Source organism: Crocodylus siamensis, chromosome 7 (genome assembly GCF_052110815.1).
Source record: "Crocodylus siamensis isolate JL-2025a chromosome 7, ASM5211081v1, whole genome shotgun sequence".
In the NCBI taxonomy this organism is placed as follows: domain Eukaryota; kingdom Metazoa; phylum Chordata; order Crocodylia; family Crocodylidae; genus Crocodylus; species Crocodylus siamensis.
In genome coordinates, this window is record NC_143401.1 from 46,188,975 (window position 1) to 46,212,233 (window position 23,259).

The 23,259-nt window shown below is 43.6% G+C and overlaps 1 protein-coding gene across 5 annotated transcripts in view; it reads right to left on the reverse strand.

Annotated features, from left to right (window-relative positions):
- Positions 1 to 23,259, reverse strand: part of ANK3 (ankyrin 3) — a 378,647-nt gene that overhangs the window by 154,210 nt on the left and 201,178 nt on the right. For all 5 annotated transcript variants that reach the window (XM_090056583.1, XM_090056581.1, XM_090056580.1 and 2 more), the window contains exons 12-18: positions 21,755 to 21,853; positions 20,430 to 20,528; positions 18,350 to 18,547; positions 16,250 to 16,348; positions 15,368 to 15,466; positions 7,273 to 7,470; positions 4,430 to 4,528 (exon numbers count right to left, since the gene is read on the reverse strand). In XM_090056583.1, coding sequence (XP_089912709.1) covers positions 4,430 to 4,528; positions 7,273 to 7,470; positions 15,368 to 15,466; positions 16,250 to 16,348; positions 18,350 to 18,547; positions 20,430 to 20,528; positions 21,755 to 21,853 — 891 coding nt within the window. The remainder of the gene's footprint in view (positions 1 to 4,429; positions 4,529 to 7,272; positions 7,471 to 15,367; positions 15,467 to 16,249; positions 16,349 to 18,349; positions 18,548 to 20,429; positions 20,529 to 21,754; positions 21,854 to 23,259) is intronic.

Genomic DNA, 23,259 nt, shown 5'->3' on the forward strand with positions numbered 1-23,259 from the left:
CAATCAAACCAGGGTTCAGTGCACGCCTGCAATGCAAAAGAAGAAAACACACAACACAAAAGGAGTGACACACACACCTTTTGCAGCTCAGGAAAGATTAATATGAAGAGTGCTGGAAAGGCAGGTGCCAGGTCTTCAGGCAGGGGAGGGAGAGGGGGTAGGGGGAGAGCTAGAGCTGCATTTTCTTTCCAAGCAGCATTAACACTTCTGCTGCCAGTGGAACCCAGAAGGTGGGAATAGTCCCTGCACCTGACATCCCTGCACCTGCACCACCTCCCCTCAGTCCAGAAATAGGCACTAGCAGTGAAATCACTTGTCTCCTCCACCCCAATATCATCTCTCAGCATGAGCCTCCCACTGCCAGAGGAGGAGCTGAAGCTGGACCCAGGGGTGCTGAGTGCCCTGGCTCAAGCAATTCTGGGGACTAAAGGGGAATCAGAGTTTGTTCTCCACATGCCTCAAAGTTCCCCTAGAACCCAGGTTTCCTCCGGAAAGCGGTACGTCAGGGAGGTTGAGGTTGTGGAGGCAAGTGGCTCAACTGAGGCAGTTGCTCCTGCTGTTGTGCCTCAGCCTGCTGAGGAGTGGCAAAAGGCACCATCCTCACCCTCAACCCAGAAGCGGGTGAGTAGCATAGTATGGGAGCATTTTGAGCTGGCAGATGATCCCAGGTTTGCTATCTGCCAGCCCTGCCGAAGGCACATCAGCCGAGGCTAGGACGTGAAACACTTTTCCACCATGGCAATGCATCTCAGGAGGCAGCACCCCCTTGCTCTTCTTGCTGCTCAGCCTGGCACTACTGCCAAAAGGGCAGTCCCTTGCTCACTCCAAAGTCCCCTTCTCCCCAGAGCAGAGCAGGACACCCTGGACCAGCGGGGGAAAGCTGCAGCAGATGGGGGTGAGTTGCATAGGCGAGTGAGATCACCCAGACCACTGGGGAGATGCTTGCTCTGGACAGCCAGCCCTTCTCCCTACTTGAGGGGCCAGGGTTCAGGTGGCTCATAGTGCTTCTGGCCCCATCTTACAAAGTGCCCACATGCACCACCTTTAGCAGGACAGTAATGCCCTCCCTGTATGAGGCATTCAGGGAGCACTTGAGGGAGGAGCTGCACAAGGCAAGGCCACAGGTAGCCTTGCTCTTTACCTCTGACATCTGCAGCAGCAGGGGTGGCGATCACACCTACCTCTCCCTCACAGGGCACAGGTGGAATCAGTCATGCCGTCGGTGGGCTCTCCTCCAAGCTAAGGTGCTGTATGAGTCCCACACAGCAAGGGAGATCATGGGGGCCAATGAACTGCGTGGTGCAGGGGTGGCTCCAGGATCACTGACAATGGGGCCAATATGGTGAAGGCTATCTGTGATGCCAACTTTGTTGGCACCCGCAGTGTGGCACACAGGCTGCACCTCATAGTGAGGGATGCCTTGGAGGGGGACAGGGCCCCCGTTGATGGCACCGCCACCACTACTGTTACAAGCCAGATGATTTTGAAATGCAGGAAGGTGGTGGACTACTTCCACCACAGCATCAAGCGGGGCAGGATGCTGCGAGAGAAACAGGCAGAGCTGAGCATCCCGCAACAGAAAATCATGCAGGATATGGAGACTTGGTGGAACTCATAGTTTCATAGTAGCTAGGGTCAGGAGGGACCTGAACAGATCATCTAGCCTGACCCTCTGCCACGGGTGGGAATGAATGCTGGGTTCACAAGATCCCAGACAGGTGATTATCTAACCTGTTTCTGAATTTACCTAAGGTAGGGGCGAGGACCACTTCCCTGGGAAGTTGGTTCCAGATTCTAGCCACTCTAACTGTAAAATATTGCCTCCTGATCTCTAAACTAAACCTATTCTCCATCAGCTTATTACCACTGTTCCTTGTTACCCCAGGTGGTGCTGGGAAGAATAGGCCTCTTCCTATTTGCTGATGACCTCCCCTGATGAGTTTGTAGGCAGCCACCATGTCCCACCTCAGTCTCCTCTTGCCGAGGCTAAACAGGTTTAGGTCCCTCAGTCTCTCCTCGTAGGGTCTGTCCTGCTGCCCTCTCACCAAACGGGTGGCCTTCCTCTGAACCCTCTCCAGGCTGGCCACATCCTTTTTAAAGTGTGGTGCCCAGTACTGGATGCAGTACTCCAATTGTGGCCTGACCAAAGTCACATAGAGGGGAAGTATCACCTCTCTGGACCGGCTTGAGATGCATCTTTGGATGCATGACAAGGTATGGTTGGCCTTGCTGGCTGCAGTTTGGCATTGGACACTCATGTTCATCCTGGAATCAATAATGACTCCAAGATCCCTTTCCGCCTCTGTGCTTTCAAGAGGGAAACTCCCCAGCCTGTATGTATGCTGTGGGTTCCTTCTCCTAAGGTGCAGCATCCTGCATTTCTTTACATTGAACCCCATCCTATTCTCATCTGCCCACTTTTGTAGTCTGTCTAAATCTAGTTGCAGCCTCTCTCTCCCTTCAAGTGTACCCACCTTGCCTCACATCTTAGTGTCATCAGCAAACTTGGACAATGTGCTTTCAACCCCCTCGTCCAGGTCGCTGATGAAGATGTTAAACAGTGCGGGCCTGAGGACTGAGCCCTGGGGGACCCAACTGCTCACTTCTCACCAGGTTCAGTACATCCCATCCACCACTACTCTCTGCATGCACCTCATCAGCCAGTTTTTTACCCGTCCAACTGTGCACACATCAATGCCACAGTCGCTTAATTTATTAATGAGAATGGGGTGAGAGACTGTCAAAGGCCTTCTTAAAGTCTAGAAAGACTACATCCATGGTGACACCATCATCCAAGGATTTAGTTACCTGGTCATAAAAGTCAATCAGGTTAGTCAGGCAGGACCTGCCTTGATGAACCCATGCTGGTTGCCCCTGAGCATGATCTCCCCTGCTAGTCCCCCACAGATGTGCTCCTTGATGTTTTTCTCCACAATCTTCCCGAGGACTGAGGTGAGGCTTTACCTAGTTTTCAATCCCCCACACCTGGCCAGATGACCATGAATGCTCATACAACCGGGCCTATGTGAGCAGTCAGACCTGGCTGTCTGCTCCTCCCAGCAAATGTCTGGGTAGTTTAGGTCACCCATGACAATGACACCCCTTGACCTAACCGCCTCCATAAGCTGACCAGAGAAGTCCCGGTCCAGCTCTTCCCCCTGGTTGGGTGGTCTGTAGTAGACACCCACTGTAAGGTCCCTTTCACCATGTCCCCCTTGTAGTTTGACCCACAGTGTCTCTGCCCAACCCTCCTCTAACCTGAAGCTAATCCTCGATGATGTGAGTTGCTCTTTGACATGGAGTGCAACCCCCCTGAGTTGAGGTGCAGTTTCCCAGAAACGCCTATACCTATCTCCTTGAAACTTGACAAGTTTTATGGCCTCAGCAGGGGCTACCATCCCTGCAGTTTTTACCACCCTGTTGCTTAACATACACGTGACATTAGTTTTGCTTTCAGGACTTTGAGGTGCAGTTTCCCAGAAATCCCAGCAACTATCACCTTGAAACTTGGCTGGCTCCATGATCTCAGCAGAGGCTACCATCCCTGCAAGTTTCATCTGAATCAGCCAAAAAACAACAAAGTTATAGATATCTAATTTATTCCCCATAGCCAAACTCCAAATTGGCTCTGAATCGAAGTAGCACTGACCAGCGATCAGCAAGTACCTGCAGATGATGCTGGCAGTGTCAATGGTGGCCAGTGGTGATCAGGGACTGCCTGCATATGCCACTGATGCTGTCAGTGGCAAGGAGGAGGTGGATGCCAAACAGTGACTGCCCGTAGGCGGCACTGGCAGCGCTTTTTGCAGGGGGTGCACCACCAAGCTCAGGGGGTGCACGTGCACCCGCGTGAACACCATGTGCATCGCCAATGCCTAGCGATCTGTGAATGGCAGGCTCCTGGGCTCCCAGCTGTCGCTCTTCACAGCACTCTCTGGGTATTGCTACTCCTAGATCATCCCTAACCACCACTTATCCACACTCCTGAAAATCTCTAAGGAAGGAGTTTCCACAACTTTCCAAGGCAGCCTATTGCACTACCTCACTGTTTTAACAGTGAAGAAGCTTTCCTTTTATCCAAACTAAACCTACTTTGCTGCAATTTCATGCTGTTGATATACATCCTACTCTGTCAAGTGGGGGAAAATGTGTTCTATTTTTGTGGCAGCCCTTCAAATATTTGAAGACTGCTATCATGTTCCTTCTTAATCACCTTTTCTGCAAGTTGAACAGCCCCAATACACCAACTGAATATTGGTGGATTTCGTGCTGTTGTATGCTTATTAGTTCACTGGATCTATACAAGTGTAAAACTGAAGTAACAATGAGTCAAACCTATAGATTTTAAACATTTCCTTTAGGTAATACCATGTGTATTCGCTGCATTTTTAATATAAGTGTATTTATATAGTAGTGTGGTTAATCATACCTTTGTCTGTGCATCAATAACAGCCCCTTGGTTAACAAGAACCTCTGCTACGTTTACTCGGTCCTCTTGAGCAGCCAGGTGAAGCGGTGTCAATCCACTCTGCAAATTAGGTGCAACAAGTGATCATCTCGCAATAATATTATAAGCCAGATTCTACCCTGAGTAAGACTTAAGAAGTCCTACTAATTTAATGAATCCTGTAACTGAGGGTAGAATTTATGTCTCTCTCATGTGTTTACTGGTTGTTTGTTGATATAAAAAACACTAAAATTTATACCCAGAAAATACACAGCAAGTTAACCATTTATACAAGAAAACTTTCTTTTTGTTACATTACATTAAGTCAGCATATTATATTTTACTATTTTCAACCAAAAAACTCAGGATTATTTTTTTTTTTGTTCTTATTTTGCTCCCTGGATACGAATGAGATCAACTTGTTTACAATTCTGCTATTTTCTAGAGGAAACATGCACACAAATTTAAATTCTCCCATTTACAATTTTTCCATAATTGTTCTATTTGAACAACACTGGGGTTGGAAATGTTCCCCTTAGCAAGGAGAAGCAATCAAAGCTACAGATTCCTAAAAACCTCATTTTAATTTCTTGGGGAGGGTGCAGGTAATTCTTTGATTTTATCCTTAAGTCTTCTTGTCCTGTGAAAACTGAAGTCCTTGCTTTAACAACCTTATAATCTTGTAACCATATAGGCTAGGGACAGACATTGCACGTAAATCGTTTTAAGACTATTCTGAGGGAGTACATCTAGGAAGAGCAAACAGGCTAACTCCCCAAAGAAAGGAGCTCTTTTTCCTCCTTGATAATGTTTTCTCAGTGCATGTTCTCCTCCATTCCTTTCAGGCACAAAGACCTTTAAATCGCTTCCCTCTCTTAGCTGAATCTCTTACTTTTCCACTGTTCAGGATGGTTGTAGGTCATCATGGCTAGAGACAGACATTACACATAAACCGATTTAAGTGATCAGAAACTGGTTTAAACCTGTAACAGAACAGATGTTCAGTGCACACAAACCAGTTTGAAAATGGCTGAAACTGGTTTGAGACAAACCTGGTTGAATGTAGTATCAGACTTAACTGATTTGGCTCAAACAGGGTTTATGCAATGTCTGTCCCAGACCCCTTGCTGGTCTAAGATAAATCAGACTCCCCAGGCATCCTGGAATGATCTCTGGCTGGGCGAGGCTCTCTGCTCCATATCAGGGCTGGCCCCTCCCCTCTGCTGCCTTGCTGGAGCTCAGCAGTCTCTGCAGGCATCTGCCTGGCTTCTGCTTAGGGAGTTGTTAGCATTTATCAATGCATCAACAAAAAAACAGCCTCTCTCATTAGTTCAAACAACTTTTTCCAAGGAAGAAATGAAGGGATGTTGCCAGCTACCTGTTGATTAGCTTCAAAAGCCCCTAAGCTGACACTGTCCTGTCTGCCTTTGTGCTGTCTCCCACAGCACAGACCACAGCCAGCATGTGGTATGCTAGCTAATGCTGAGAGTTGTGTAAGGCAGAGGGGAGGAGGGAATCCCTGCTTGAGCAGGGAGTGGTGTTGGGGGGAGCAGGAGGAAGCCAGGCAGACCCTGGTGTACCTGCAGTCTCTGCCGGAGCTGCAGCCAGGGAGCAGAAGGGAGGGGCCATCCCTGCTGGGCTGGGCTGAGCTGGGCTGGAGCAGAGAGCAGAGCCCTGCCCAGAGTTGCAAAGCAACTGGAATGCTAGATGGCTCTGATTTAACTTAAACCAGGAAGGGCTCTGGGACAGACATTGCATAAACCGATTTGAGCCAAATCAGTTAAGTCTAATATTACAGTTAAATTCCCTTTCTGTTTCCCAGGATAAATATTAGGCCTGTATTCGCTTTGGATTCAGATTCATCCAATTCAGGGGACACTGATTCAATTCAGTGATTCAAATCACTGCCCCAAATCAATTGGTCCGAATTTGGCAGAGCCCCCACCCACGCAGTGTGGGGCAGTGGGGATCACTCTTGATGGTGCTGGGAGTGAGGGTGGGGATCAGGGGGTGTTTAGGGGGGCTAGAGGATCAGGCAGGGGTTGGGGCCTGGTGGGGGTCACCCCATGGTCCCCCCCTCCTCCAGTCCCCCTCCCCTCCAATTACCAGCATGGAGCCTAGGTCCAGCTCCCTGAATCTCCAAATCTTTCTCCGAGGCTTTTCCAAACCAATTTTGAGGCTTTGAATTGATTTGAAACTTTTTATTGGTTTCTCAATTCAATTTGGATTTGGAGATTTGGCCACTGAATTAAGCTGAATCTCCTCCAAATCAAATCAGCACCTGAAGCTTCACATAGCCCTAATAAATATCAGTAAACCTGGGGTTTAAAGTTGCACCCCAGGGCAATTCATGTCACTTTCATTAATTTACAAAATCTCAGACAACCATATTGCTATTATTCAATAATAAATCAGTTTTTCTTTACAAGGTTAGATGCTTAATGGGCAGGCATGTGTATAGAGTGCATAACTATAACAAGCAAACCTCACTAACCACCTGGAGTCAAGAAGAAATTTCCCCAGGGGCATGTTATGCAAAACTGTCTTTTGTGAAAAAGGGAAGAGGAGGATTTATGTAGTAATCTGAAGCGTCTGGTATTGGCCTTTGTCAAAGACTGGATACAAGAAAAAATGGACAACTGGTCTGATGTGATATGGTACTTGCTCTGCTCTGTTCTCTCTGCTAGAAGTAATGATGGTATTGATTCAAAAAGCTGCTCTGCTTTTTGAAATTTATAGAATAAAAAGGTAAAATTCCCTTTCCAGGCCCCCTTGTTATTATGGCTCTACACTTTTACCTTCAGCAGAAAAGAAAGAAAAATTACCTTGTTGCTAAGGTTCATATTAGCATTTCTAGTAAGGAGTAATGACACCATGTCCACATGGCCCTCCTGGGCTGCAAGATGAACAGGAGCAATACCCTGTCTGGTTACAGCATTAGCGTCAGCGCCATACTCAAGCAATGTTGTTGCTATATCCATCTGGTTTTTCTTGGCAGCTATATGCAGTGGAGTGTAACCATTCTGTCAACACAAAACATTTGATTACAGGCTCATCTGTGAAATACAGTGATCATTACCTTTCTGTATCTATGTGATTTTACAATGCTAAATAATCAGTTCTAAAAGTTTAGCCTTGCATGACTGAGCTTAACTTAGGACCATACTAAAAAGGGTTACTTTAGAGCTTTAATAAGTAGCCTTTTTTAAAGTTTTGCATTAAAATAAGAGAATTCTGGGAAGTCTGAATGACACTGAATGAGAGTGATGAACATTAAGGGTATGGACAAACATATTTTTTAGCTACTTTAAAAGGGGAGGGGGAACTCGCAACAGCTGTTATGATGCAACTTGGTACATCTGCATAAGCCTATAATGATACAAATTAGCTGAACTACTTACCCTTTGACCCCAAATGAAGCAGGGTTAAAGTTATATTGGTTTTGCTATGGAATCATGCAGATATAACTTTTATCATATCTTTTGATACTGATACAGTTTTACATCTGATATAGTACAATAAAGTCTACAGTGACTTAAAATATTTCATAGGTATTTGCTACTTTTCCTTAAACATCCAGATACATTTAATCTCCATAACAAAGTGGGTGGAGATATGGGATCATATCTTCTAACTTAAAACCACTGCTAGGGTTTAGGGAGGTTTTTTGCTTTTCCTGGTGTGAATCAAAAAAGTATATATGCAAACTAGGATCAGTCTCGTAACATATACTTCACTAAAAATATTCCTCTCATCTTGTTGTTAAGACAGTTTTAGATACCCTATCCAAAAAAATCTCAAAGAATGGTTCAACATGAAATTATTGTTTTGTCCTGATCATTTCATTCTTTTCCTGCTTCTAATTCATCCATTCAGGTAATTCCAGGATGAACATCGCAATCTAAATGCATGGTCAAGGATACAGAATGATTTTAAGTGCCAAAAGAAGGGAGAGAATTTGGCAGAACATCTGTTGTCTGGTTCATTTCGGCATTCATTAAATCAATGTGCATAAATCAACAAGATACACTTAGAATAATGGATCAAATACAGAGATGAAAACACTGGTCAGGGGCATGACCAGTCTTTGAATGAAGATTGATTGTTACAGGGGTGTACTTTGTTTGCAGCCGTGTTGGTCTGAGACAAAGAGACATACAAAAAACTAGAACTCTTGGTTCCAAAATGATACTTTTTATTAGACCAACTGGAAAATGGCAAGAAAACTGTCCTTTTCTGCAAGCTTTTGGGATCAAAGTCCCTTCGTCAGGCTCTGGGAAAAGTGTAGATCGTACAAGGTGGTAAAAAGTCCCCATAGGTAAGGAATAAACCTCATTTTTGCACAGAGGGAGCTGAAGATGGAAGTCTGTCCCTCTGGGTCCATGAAAGTGTCTTTGTGATTGATAGTTACTGCATCCAATCCTGTCAGTCTTTTGGAAATAGCATATTAATCTTTAGAATTATAAGGGAGTGTATTTGTGCGTGCATGTGTGTACGTCTGTGTCTGTGTGCATGCATGAGAACTCATACATGTGAGATTGAGGTTAAAGGAGTAGAACTCATTTAATATTCTCACAGGTGAAAGCTATCCATGATGTGTGAAAACAGGAGTCCTACCTTCCAGACCCTGCTGAACCCCAGTCTTCTACTTGTTCAGTGGTGCTGAGATGAAAACTCAGACCAAGATCGCTTTAAACTCCTATTACCTTTTCAGATTTTAAGCTGTTCTGGGAGGCATTATACTGCCTATCCATGACGACTAATTCAGTGTCCTTTTGTGGCTGCCAGTTACATCTCCTTTGGAAAGGAATTTGCTATTTTACACAGGAGGGAGGAAAAGTAGGGCTAGGTAGGGAAATGGCCAGAGGGACAGCTGAACAGTATTAGGTAGGCATTTAGACCTGCTGTGCTGTGATGCAGACAGGAGTAAGGAATAACAAAGGCGTATATAGTGATACTAATACTTAATTATTATCAATCCTGAAGTCAGAATAATTTGCATTAATTCGAAATACAGGAAGTTCTATAATATTAATGTTCAGATCCTACATCTAAATGTAGGTGATGGACTACAATGCTCACATGAAGCTTCTGTAAAGTCAGACTCTGCATGGCACAAAAATCTGCCTGAATTATTCTGTGCAAGTAAGAATGGTTCCTTCCAGGTCTTACATGGGTCCTGAGGTCTGAAAACCTCTAAAATATAATGCTGCCATACGTGATATATTCTACCCAAAAATTATGTTAAAAGAATATATTAAAAGTACAAGCACTCAGAAGCAGGAAAATGATAGAATCAGGGTTGCCTGTGCTCAAGCATTATCATCCAATCTTTAATTACATGATCATTTATTGTTGTTCCACAGACTCCTTCCTCAGAACAGGAAATTCTTTCTTAATGAACAACTATCCAATATTTTGTTTTCTTTCTCCTTGTTGTGTAATGTGTGGCCCTAGACTCTATTTACTGCAAACTATATAAACCCTAAAAGTTTGAAGACAGGATTATTAATTTCTTCATTGTCCTTTCTGTTGTGCTTATAACTATAGTAGCTAAGTGCTTCCCATACATTAATGAATGCACTTTCACTACATCCCTGCAAGTAAAGGAAGGGCTTATGATCTCCATGTTAACTGAGAGAAACACAGATCAAGGTCAAAAGTATCCTCTATATCCAAAGCCAGGACAGAATTCTGTCTTCCAGGGCTGCCTGTGCTATGGAACCATCCTTTCCCTTCCTGTAGTCCCACAGTTCATTCACAACCCACTTTCTAACTTCTGTGTTAAGTGAAGCAAGAGACCTACAAATAATATTTTTCTTCATTATGCAACCAGATAATGGAATAAATATTGGAATGAATATTCCAAGACATGAACCTTAAAATGTTATTTTATATAGTAATTTTGTCTGTAACTTCCTCAGTTTACAGAAGAACAAAATTAAAAACCAAACTAGGTGACATCAGTTGAAACCTTGAGCTCTACTGCACTACATCTGTCACTCAACCTACAGAAAAGTGAAAGCAGTAGTAGGTTCTTATCTTTCTGTGACCTGTCACTGGAAGTGGACATGATATTGCGCTTTGTCAGAGACAGTGGTGATAGGAGAAAAATAGTGAGATTCTACTATTTCTATTTGGGATTCTGAAGCACAGTATGTTTGTGGCTATAGCTCCTTCTGTCTGGTTTTTCCACCTGAATTATTTTTACCCCATCCTCTCCAACGTGTCTCTGTTGTATTGCTATTCTGTATCCTGGTCTCTTTATTCCAGTCCTATTTTCTCATGCAGGCTCCACTTTTCATTCTAGGCCTAGCCTCACACCTCAAGACTCCCTAGCGCAATCCTGCTTTTCCATTATTCCCAGCCTCAACCCCCTCTTCTACCTTCTCCTCAACACCCTCTCCAAGCTTCTCTTCCTGCCTCTCTTCCAGATCCTCCTCAAATCTGTTTGCACAGTCACTCCACTTCCCTCTCACAGCTATTCATCCAGTCTCAGGCTTCTTCCCCCCATCTACTGGCTCTTTGGGCATTTATACATCTGCTCTAGGAGTGTGTGTGCGGGGGGAAGCGGATGCCTTAATTAGAGCAGCTCTGATAGCTACTCTAATTTAAGTGTCCGAAGCATCATGTGTATCAGCATCCCCGTTCTAAAAAATGGTGGCGGGGGCACTTTAACTAAAGCTCATTGGACAAACTTTAGTTAAAGCACCCCCACTGACATTTTTCAGTGCAGGGATCCTGATACACATGACACACGGTAATTGCCACCCTCCAGCAGACTCAGTCGAGCCTGCTCTGACGCACTGTAAGTACAGTGTGTCAGAGCAGCCTTTCTGCACATGTATAGGTGCCCACAGTTCCCTATTTCCATAACTCTGAATAGTAATCTCCTTAATCAGCCAGTCCCAGCCTCCCTCAACCCCAATTCCAGTTTCTCTTCCCACCACTGCAGTCTTTAGTACTGTCCTATACTTGAGCTCTTGTCATAATCTACCCTCTCCCCCCACCACACACATACACACACTCACACACTGTCTGGTTCCTGATTTTTTTTCTGTAAAATTAGGCAGTTTCAGTCTTCATCCTAGATTTAAGTGGGGCACAGGAAAGAAAATATTCTTGTTCCTAGTCTTGGTTCTCAATCCCAAAGCAACCAACCTCAAACTACAGTTGCAGGGAAGATCCCACTTAGTCTCTGCCTGGTGCATGTTCAGCGAGGGTGGAGTCTGAAGAATTTAGCTCTGTGTGTGTGCGCACGTGCCTGTGAGTGTGCATTTAGACTTTGTTTAAACATACTTCGGAATAAGCTAGTCTCAAATGTGATTTGGCACTTACTACAGAAAGGATTAAATAGTAGAACATAGGTTAGAAATACTGTTTTGATAAGGTTTTTCCAATGTGTCAGACACTGGTTTAGCTGAGACAGTGGATGAATTGAACGCAAATCTTGGAATCAGTACTCAACTCAGTGTTCTTAACCCTGCAGTAAAAAATTGCTGTACATTTAAAAAAAAATCTTGCCCTAACCTCAGTGCTTTAGTATCAGTCAGTACTAAAGGAATGAATAGACTATTTTTGTGCCCGGAAATCAGAATAATGAACTGGTGCAGATTGCAGTCCTTCTGATAGACATGCAATATAATATAAAACTGAACTTCCTAAGCATAGTTGAGAATATGCTCAAAAGTGCATATATATGCCTAGCCATCTGCAATGAATCCCTGACTGCCAATCATCTGGCACAAAATATAAAGGTGGGGGACGTGAGGGAGAAGAAGTACAGAAACTAGCAATTCTATTTGCATTTTGAAAAGATAGTACCTTATTATACAAGTCATATTTGAGCATTAAAACTGAACAACTGGACAACTGTATGCATGTGTCTAGTAACAGCATAAACAGCTGAGTCTTTACATTTAAAGGGAAAGGTTGTGAAACCGGGCTTTTTTATATTTTATAAAATGCCAATGTTATTTCAAATATTTTTCAGCAAAATAGATGGGTGTTACCCAGTGATGCAGGAAGTTCTAGATTGTGAAAATAAAGCAGAGATGATACTGAAAAACTGAAGATGAGTTTATTCTCAATCTGCATGTCAATCCTTATCATAAGGACCACAGTGAATATAGATTTAAGGAAAATGGTTGGAGAAAAAGTGTGTTGTTATTCTGCATGTCAGAGAAAAGGTAAAAAAGGGATGAGTTTAAGGATGGAAGAAAAAAGAGAACAATTGTAAACTGCTGAAGAGAAATAGAGGCACTGTAAAATGGGTAATCAACTAAAATAATCTACTACCAAAAACAACTTTGTACAAAGAATAGTTAGTACAGTCAGATACAGAAACATCAGCCATAACCATCTATCCCCATTTTTGTATATATTAGGGGTCTGGGACTACTACTGAACATCTCCCATATTTTTTTTTTGATCAGGTTTTTATGGAAACACTGCAACACCAGTGTGACAGGCCAATTAAAAATCACTCTTAGCAGGAATAAGACAACTGTCGGAAAAGCTGACTGCAGTGCTATTGATGATATATATATATGTGACATTACACATTTATGTACAAAAGGGTGGAAATTCATTAGCCATGATCGCATCATCTATCAGTTGACTGCACAGAATGCTGCCTAAAGCAGTAGGCATGCTGCTATTAATTGCATTGAGTATTGTTTCTCAACTCAGTGCACTGCTGTGGTTCACTTGCTGTAAAATACTAACAAATGTTTTGTTTTAAGAAGGATCACAGCTGGCACCAAAACCCCAAAGTGGCAGCTGCTAATCTGTTTGGTTACAGATAGGTGGATGTGGTGACCTAAAACATGATTCTGCTTATTTTATGCTGTAATTTTATCATTTTGGTTTAGGCTTAAAAAGCCTTTAGCTTTGGGTGCAGTCACAGTCCTTTCCCCCATGGGAGGGCCACACTTCCTTGCTGATCATTTCTTTCAGTACATCCTAGGTAAAAAGAGAAGAGTAAAAGAAAAGAGATCGTCGAAGTTTATTTCCTGGGGCACTTTGTCGGAACATTACGAAAGACATTATTGATTTGAGGCTTTGCTATTGCTTCTGGCTTTCTGTGTAATTTCATTTCTGCACTGCAATATGTAGGATGCGGCCTATGATTTATAATGGACTACATTTCCCTCTGAGATGTGGGGTGGGCAAAATAGCAGATCTGGCTGGCAGGCAGACTCCATTTCCCAGCAGCCCCTGCCTGTGTGGCTAGGGTCAGTTTCCATGGGGACCCCAGCAGCAACCCTGTGATAGCACAAGGCAAGGGTTTCTGTGGAGACTGGCTCCAGGAGTGCTGGCAGGGTGTGTGGCAGGGTGCACAGCTGTTTTGGAGCCTGGCTGGGATCCTGCAGAAGTGACTGCGTGGTCCAGAGATGGAGCAGAGGCATGATCTGTAGCCTGCATGCCCTTGCTTGGGGCTCTGCCCCAGTTCTGGACCATATGGTCACCACTGCAAAATCTCAGCCAGGCTCTGGAGCAGCTTTGCACCCTGCCACATGCCCTGCCAGCAGGGGCAGCACCGGGGGGGAGGGAGGGTTTGGGGGAGCTATAGCCAACCCCAAAATTCCCCATAAGCACCTCTCCCAGCAGCGCTGCCTGCCTGCACAGGCAGTGGCTGCTGAATCCATCCCACTCCTGCCTGCAGCACAGCCCCCCATTTACCTCCCCACCAGGAAGAGGCTGGCATCACCACTGTCTGCAGCACTGCTGGGGCCGGTCTCCATGGACACCTCAACTTCACGCTATCACAGCATGGCTGCTGCTGGGGTCACCTTGGAAACCAACCTCAGCCATGCAGGCAGGGGCTACTGGGAAATGGCATTCACTGCCAGCCAGATCTGGCCAATGGGCCAGACTTTGCCTGCCCCTGCTCTGAGAGATGCCTTCTCTTTATACATGAAGCAAGATTTTTTTCATCATGTCTACATTTGTTCATGTTGTAAAGAAAGATAATAAAGAGAGGGGTTTTTGTCTGTGTATAACCCACCTTTTCCATAAACTCTTGTGCTATATTTTCAATGTTTGCTTTTTAGAAGAATGTTTAGGACTGTGCCCATCACATTTGGAATGAGGTATTTATACTGTATCTGTTACATAAAACATAAGCCTGCGTCACCCCTATTTTATTTATTGACACTGCTACATTGGTAATAAATGTCAAATGAAGAACACTGCATTATCCTACTGTCACTGAAGCCACATGATGTCAGGGGAGACTCACAAGGATTTAAGGCTTTGGAACATCTCACAGGTCTTCCTCTTAAGTTTTGTATTCATCAGTCATTATTTTAAGGTTAATTCATTCCCATGTTGATCTCTATGTCTTTTCTTACCTGGATTCTTACACTATGCATCTCTAGTAGATTGCAGTCCATTCAGGACCATGGCTATATTTTTGTATTTCTCAATAATCCAGTTCTACGGAAGTACTTATGAAAAATTTTAACAACTATGGAAGTTACCCTGACAGATCACACTAACTTTTTTCTTAAAAGCAAACTGACAAAGTGCAGTGCTTGGTCTCTGCTGATCAAGGAGTTCCCTTCTGTTTCTCCTTGGTATAGATGTTAAAAGGAAGAAATAAAAAAAAAGTATAAGAAAAGCAGGACCCCGTATTCCATGGATTGAAACCCAGCCCATGAGTTTTTCTAGACTATGCTGACTCATTTTACTTTCTTGTTATGAATCCTGTCTCTTTGCGGAAAAGATCAATTAAGTTCTTTTCTGCCCTACTGAGTCATTCTACCGGCTTACAGAGCCTTATGCCAGACAGATAAATGGGATTGCTAGGGTACATTGCAACTGGAAGATAAACTGAATAAAGGCTGAGCAGACATATAAGGAACATATATATAAAATGCAAGCGTGCTGTTCCCTTGTATTGATCAGTACTTGTACCTTTGCAGAAGCATGAGGTGAAGCTCCCTGGTCCAAAAGCAGAAGTGCCACTTTCTGATTATCATAGTGTGCAGCTACATGCAGTGGAGTTAAACCACTCTAAAACACACACAGAACAAACAAGCCTTGTTATAAACAAGCTCCAGTGAAATTCAAGAGCGTGGAAAGTTGGGTTAAAGCAGATAAGTTGAGAACACAGTGATACTATTCATTCATATATTCAAATTCTCGATTAACTTCTGAAACAAGAAGCATCAGAACAAATGAAAACTTATCTATGAACACCCACCTCACGCACTTATTGAGGATAAAATTGTAACTTTGTCTGGAGTAAGCAGAAGAAAATCTACATATTTGCACTGTCCCAGAGCAAGACACACAGGAAACTGTAAATCTCCTGTACTACTCCTCTTTTACTGTATGGCATAAGTAATCCACTACTCATCCACTTCCACTTCCTTTTTGGGCTAGATTAAGTTCTGTTGGCCTGTGAAGCCTTGGATCCTTTCTTTCTCTGCCCACCAGCCCAGGAGCTGACAAGGAGAGGGGTGATGGTAATGGAAGGTGGGAGCAGAGGGAAGAGTCCTGGCACCTTATGTTCCTTGTGCTCTGGAAGGAATGTGAGTGGTCTGAGCTAGGATTCAGGGTTTTCTTTTATTGCAACTTATTTCCCTGTGTGGTCTCAAAAAGGAAGTGAAACTTTGCCCTTAATGATGACAAAATCCTTTGCCATAAGATTGATGACACTTTTTTATAGAAGTGTATCAAGTCAAATCCAAAACTAGTTCAAAATATTAGCAGGCGCTTGTGTGACAGACAGTTTTCTATCATGTGTAAGTGGACATTTACTATGCCAGTAGGCACTGGTTTTGTCTATCCTACCTTTCCAGCAGCATCCGGAGATGCGTTTTTCTGAAGCAGAAGGTTGGCTACTTCAATTTTGCCATATTTTGAAGCCACATGAAGAGGAGTAAATCCTTTCTGTAAGAAAAAATTATTTACATTGAGGTGATGAACATTTCTTTCCCAGGACATCTGAAAGCTTCAGTCACACAAGGGGCTCTAGCTTAAGACCAGGGATCCAGGTTTTCAGTTTCCAATGGAAAAATGGAGAAAACCACGGATTCCCTGTTTTTATTGGAGAAAATGCAGATTTCCCCTTTTAGCAGAAAATTAAACTCACCGGGGGGACCAGCGGAAAATTCATGAGGCTATGTTCCCCCAGTGGCGAGGGGTGGTGGCTGTGGTGGCTGCGTGCTGGCCGGGGGGGCCAAGGGGACTCTCACACAGCAGCCACCACTGCTGCTGCTTGCCTGTAGAGCCATGCCCGCATAGCAATGCAGCCGGTCATGGGGTAGCAGCGGCGGTGTGGTGGTGGCTGTGGTCACTGCTTGCAAGCCCCCCCATCTGCAGGCACGCCTCCTTAGACAAGCGGCAGCAATGGTGCAGGATGGTGGTGGTGGTGGCTGCATGCCAGCCAGTGGGGGTGGGGAGGTTTCGCATACGGCAGCTGCCACCACCTCGCACCACCACCGCCACTTGTCTTCATAGCTGCGCCTGAGGACAGGGGCCTTTCACACGACAGCCACCTTTGGGCAAGCACAGGTCCACAGATGAGCAGCAGCAGTGGCAGCCACCACATGTGAGCCCCTCCCTGCCCCCCAGCCGGCATGCAACTACCACAGCCACCACTCCACACCACTGTGGAGCCATGTGGCCAGCTGCGGGGCACAAGTGACAGTGCAGTGGCAGTTGCTGCATGCAACCGCCCCCTCCCTCCCTCTCCCCAGGCAGCCAGCCAGGTGGCATGTGTATGGCCCACACGTGGTGGCCACCACCACACTGCCACTGCTGTGCTCTGCACCACTTGCTCGCAAAGCTGTGCAGCCAGCTGCAGGAAGGCAGCATGGGGCGCCATGGCAGAGTTGCAGTGGTAACAATTGTGTGCAAGGCCCCCCGCTGTGTGTACAGCCTGCAGAGGGGCACCCATCCCCCGCCCTTGCTCCTGGAAGCAAGCACAGAGACATGCTCTCCCTCCACTTTTTGATCTGCGCCCCCCCCAGCACCTTCCCTTTCCCCCGCCCTGCCCTACCCCTTCCCCCCACACACACTTACCTGCTGGGATGAATGTCAGTGTCTGTGCATTCATCTGTGTCTGCATGTCTGTGCCTGGGTATGTAGGGCTGGGGGGCTGTTGTGGGGAGTGAGGGGCATCATGAGGGCTGAGGAGGCTGTGGGAGGGAGTGAGGGGCACCAGCAGTACCGGGGTGGAGGAGGGCTGTGGGGAGCCTTTAATTTTAATCATGGATTTTTGGGTTTTAATCAAAGAATTTACAATTTTTAATCAGAGAATTTGTGATTTTTAAACACAGAAAACCAGCATATCTGCTTATGACAGTATCTCTTGTTTTCTTCCCTTCTCTATTTGTGAACCACAACAGAGGCAGGTAGCCCCTGATTCCAGCTGCCATGGGCTTGGAAGTTCTTTGCAAGGAACAGTCTAGACCAGAGGTGGCCAACCTGAGGCTCCAAAGCCACATGCAGCTCTTCAGAAGTTAATACTCTTTCAATCTTTGCACAAGCACACGGTGACCAGCTTCCATAGCTGTTACATTATGTCAAGTCATGTGATGCAACTGCTCGCAGTCCAAAACAATCAATAAGTTTTTATCAGTAGGCCATATTATAAATCCAGCTCAGAAGTGAAAACACAAAGCTATATATTCACCTAGGTATCAGACTGTAGTTAATTCCTACTTTTTTAGAAGCATGCACGATCCCTGGATCATTTAATTTATTTGGAATACTTTGTAAGCATTTCAGATTTCATTTCTACAACTCCTGTATCTTGCCAGAAGGTAGGGAAGGGTGGCACATTAGAGACTAACTGGCTCAGAGAGGTATGAGCTTTCATAGGCAACAACCAACTTCATTACAAGCTAAAAGACTTCAGACTAACATGGCTTAACACCTCTCCCTTACCTTGGTAATTATAGCTAAAGATGCACCATGATCCAAAAGAACTAATGCTACATCTTCATGCCCCTCTCGAGCAGACAAATGGAGGGGAGTATAACCAGAAGTTGTAGTTGCATTTGGAGATGCTCCTTGTTGTAATAATTGCTGCACTATATCAGCTTTTCCCAGTCTGGCAGAAATGTGTAGTGGTGTTTGGTCATCCTAAATATGAAGAAGACAGTCTTAATAAGAAAAATAAAGTTCAGATTTTGTGGGAAAATATCTGCTGAGGTGCTATTATTGTAATTGTAAAGCAACATGAATTCTACCAAGGCTGAAATTATAAAATACTCCATACTAATTTTTAATTTGTCACATGACTAAAGAAGTGGTGACCAAGATCCACAGTCTGGACCTGGCCCATGGGGCTCTATCATCTAGCCTAAAGGGGCTCTCCCGGATCAGGAAATTTGGCAACCTGGTGTACAGTGGCAGCATTAACTGTTGTGGCAGAGCTGTGGCATCCAGCCTGAGGGAACAGAAATCGGATGAGAGGAACAGCAGCTGCCGCAGCTCCAAGAACCATTGCAAATAACACCCCTGCTAAATTCCAGACCTGCAGGCCAGATGACATAGCTCTGCACGCCAGATCTGGTCCATAACCCAGCCTCATGTCACTCATCCGGTTCCCAGGGCCAGATGAGTTGAGCATCCTGGATTAAAGTATGGAGTTCCCAAAGGTCCTTTGCTGATGCTGCATATACTGTTTCAAATCTGGAGCATGATCAAAAAGAATAAGGTCTCTTTGGATATGCTGGCATGGTGCAGTGCAGCACATATTGCATTAAGGGTCTCATCGAACCTACAGTGCATTTTTATCTGGCCCTAAGATCTTAACATGGTCTATGGCCCCCCACAATCCCTAATCATACCAACAGGAGTTGGACTGAAGCAAGCACCTTGACGTTTGATTTCCTAGTCCTGTGCATTAAATTACCATTTTTATGTTTATTTAGCAATAAGCAATGCTTTGAATATTCCCCAGAAACTGGAAAGAAGTTTTATATCTATAAAATTTTTAAGGGCTCTCACAATAGAATTATGAGACCTGGAAATCCACATTTTTATTACGATTGTAATGGCTCATTCAGCACAGAAATCCCACTGGATAAAGTTCTAGGAAGCTGCTGTGTTAAGTCTTAAAGTTTGTTTTCATATAAGAAAATATTTAGGAAATTTGTAACCTCATGCCAAGAGCCTCATAGCTATTTTCTCCCTTTTTCTGTATTAGTTTCTGTAAATTCTGTATTGGCATTTGTTTTAAACATTCAAGTTACACAAACTTTATTCAAAGCACTCTGGCAGCAAGGCCAGTATCAGTGAGAGTAAATGTAGCTGTGCCTTCACTTTCATCCCATAAAAATCTATGCAAGTCCCTTTGTCTCCCTCTCTCTCTTACAAGGGTTCAGTTTTATCAGCCACCCCTAACTTTTACTTTTACACTTATAATGCTGTGCTATTATATACTGTTATTCTGAATTCTTGCATTTCCCAGATTTTTTTTTACTAAAATCTTGAGTCATATATCTTTACATTACCTGGGCTTGTCCTACTTCGGAGGCTGCCACTGGCTGTACTAAGGATGCATCAACAACATCTCAACATTCTGTGAAGGCATCTTAATTCTCCCTTCCTTTGTGATAGCTATCTTACTCCAGTTGGGACATCCAGATTCATCTACCCACCTCTAAACGAGTTCTCCTGAATTCTGAAAAATCCCTACAGGTAAACTGCTAATCCTCTGATGGTACCAATGACATTTTTATGTGTTGGAACAGTGACACTCCAGCTCCCACTTCTATCCTTTCCACAAGACTGCTGTATCTAATTTCAAGGTACCCTTGAGATGCCAACACTGTGAGTTTTTTGTGAAATATTCTTTGAAAATATGTTTTAATGTATTTATTGGTACTATGCAGGGAACAAAAAAATTGCCATTACCCCAGTATAAAGATCAGCACCTGGTTTCATTTCCTCATTCCCTCCCCTGGGGTAGGTGGGAGATCATTTCGCTCCCTGGCTGTGCTATGTGTGCACATCTTACCTTAGCTTTAGCTTCTACCTGAGCTCCATTTTGTATTAGGTATCGAACAACTTCTGTTTGGCCAGCTCTGGCAGCCATATGTAGTGCTGTTTCTCCTCTCTAATATGTGAAAGCAAAATATTGTTAAAGATTCAAACAAACAAACAAAAAGGATGTTTTATGACTACAAAAGAAATTGTGACCCAGTTTAAAACCAGGCACGGAGGAATATTTTAGGATCTGTTTGTGAACAGAATGTGGAAGCAAATCAATATCTGACCTCTAGATCTGTCTTGTACAGTGATTAATTCCAGCAACATTTTCCCAATATAGTTGTACATTTGTGCTATTTCATTTTGTTGAGAAGAGAAGAAAATCTTGCTCACTTATAGGGTATTTGTAGTATTAAAATGATGTCATATTAAATGACCAGTCAGTTGGCTGAACATTTAAAATAATTTCAAGTTTTGTGCAATCAGATGTCAGACTTTTCTTGGCTTCCCTGCTGTTATGCTCTATGTCATTTGGATGAGTGAAGAGGAACTCTCCCTCTACCCCCACCCCATTAGGTATATAAATCCAATTCTTCATTGGTTTAACAAAAGATACATCTCCAAATAAACAAGAACAATTTCAAAAGGGAAATTGCTTTTTAGATTTTTGTACTTCATAGGGCCTTTTAAAACCATCTCTCTCTCAATTCTCTAAACGGCCTTGCCTGCACATATAATTTAACAAGATGTATACAACAAACCTTTAATACAATACTTTCTTTTAACTGTGTCTATATCAGAATGTTAAAGGGAGACTTTAATGCAAATTGTTAAAAAGCTTTGACATCTTTATACTTTTTGCTCTTTGTCCTCAATTTCAGTTTATTAAACATACATCTAACAGCAGCTTTATTCTCACAAACTCAGTGTGAGCCTTGGAACATGCAGTGCACATTCAGTAGAAGTGCACTTTTATGGTAGCGTGGACACATGCAATATGTCCTGACAATCTGCTGCAATCTGTTGGCAACAACAAAACTGGCTTGAAGTGGCAAGACATCAGTGTACTACGGATGAAATACTCAGAGATGTGCACATCTCCAATGATACACAACAAGCTCTGAGCGAGTTCTAACTCTGTATCTTGGCATACAGGAAAATAAACAGAAACATTTTACAATAAAACTACAGCAGAATTTTTTTTTTCATCTCAAGTGATGCATGGAAATTTCCACTATTTTTAATAGGAGCTCTACAGAGGTAGCTACAGAGGAGCTCTATAGAGGTCCCTTAATAAATGTCATTACCAGATATTCTCACTCACATATTTCTGAAAATAAAACTGTTGCTTACCACATTGGTAGTGTTGGGTGATGCACCATGATGCATTAATTGTGATACAATATTTACATGTCCCATGAAGGCAGCAACATGGATTGGAGTTAGACCCGACTAAAAACAGACAGACAAAATTAACCATCTAATTTTACACGATCTTTTTTTAATACTGCTATCTTAAAGGAAAAACAGACTTGTTTAAAATAAATTTGCCTCAATCTCCTCACCTCATCTTTTAAAGGCTTACACCCAGGTTGTCCAACTTCTGATTGTCCACAGGCTGTGGGTCCCACCATCCTGCCTCCAGGGACAGGGGCAGGAAGTGGAAGATGAAGGAGGAAGGAAAACTCAGAGACCCTGGTAGCAGTGGTAGCAGCAGCAATGTGAGAAGTGGTGCCCAGGTGAGGGCCAAAAGTTAACTCCTAGTGGGCTGTATGTGGCCCATGGTCAGCCATGACTTACACAGATTCTGAGCTTTAAGTGAAAACATTTGCATACTTAAAAGTAAGTACATGCAGAACTGGAAACTGATATGTGGTTATGGTTGGTGGGTATTAATAACAAACATTTTGAATGTCAGCAATACTTCAAATATAAAGATTACTTAGAAAGCCAAAATGTTTCTTCCACTTAAACATCTGCTGCTATGATAAATGGTCTCATCTTTAAAGAAGGTAAACAAAAAATTCATCACAGACCGATTTTGGACCAGAAAATAAAAATGAATAGAATAATTTCTGATAGGAAGACACAATTTTTGCTAAAAAGGCATCTAAAAGGTGAGTGGAGCCTTTCTTCCCAAATGTTGCCGTTAATTTCCTGGATTAAGGATAATGCTTATTTATCACGTAGATCAACTTCATCCCATTGCCTCTATGACAGGAGGGGAGTTCAAATCACTGCATCTTAGCTGAGTGGAGGATGAAGAGTATTACATGTGCAGAGTAGTCCGTCCTTTCCTAGGATGGTGCTGTATCACTGGAACTCCATAGTGTTGACTGTCCACAGGATATATAGTTATAGAAAGGGGAGCAACCATTCACCAGGGTACTCACCCTGCACTGACCCTAGGGAATTTGCATCAGAAATCCAATCAATAGTTAATATTTCTCCAAGTAGATTAACACGCTCCAAGTCCCCTTCACAGCTGTGGCTACACAGCTGAAGTGGAAGTCAGCCAGAGGCCCAATGGGTTTTTAGGGGGGTGTTGCTGCAAGGGACAAAGAAGGTATAAGAGGTAGAGATCCCTTGATTTGGGGAATGGTCTCCATGATGCCATTCCACCAGAACAGTGAGTTGGAATTACAAAACCTACTGTGAAAGGTATAGGATCTATATAAAAAAATTTACAGTAATAGGTAGTTAGCTGTACAGTAAGGGTGACAAATGTCAAACCACAATTGGGACTAACTTTTTCAATTATCCTACCCCTGAAAACCCTAAAACAGTGGAACTTGGTTCTCTTCAGATTTCTTTGGGGAAGAACAGTGTGAGTGTCTGGATAATTTACTGGCAGCCAG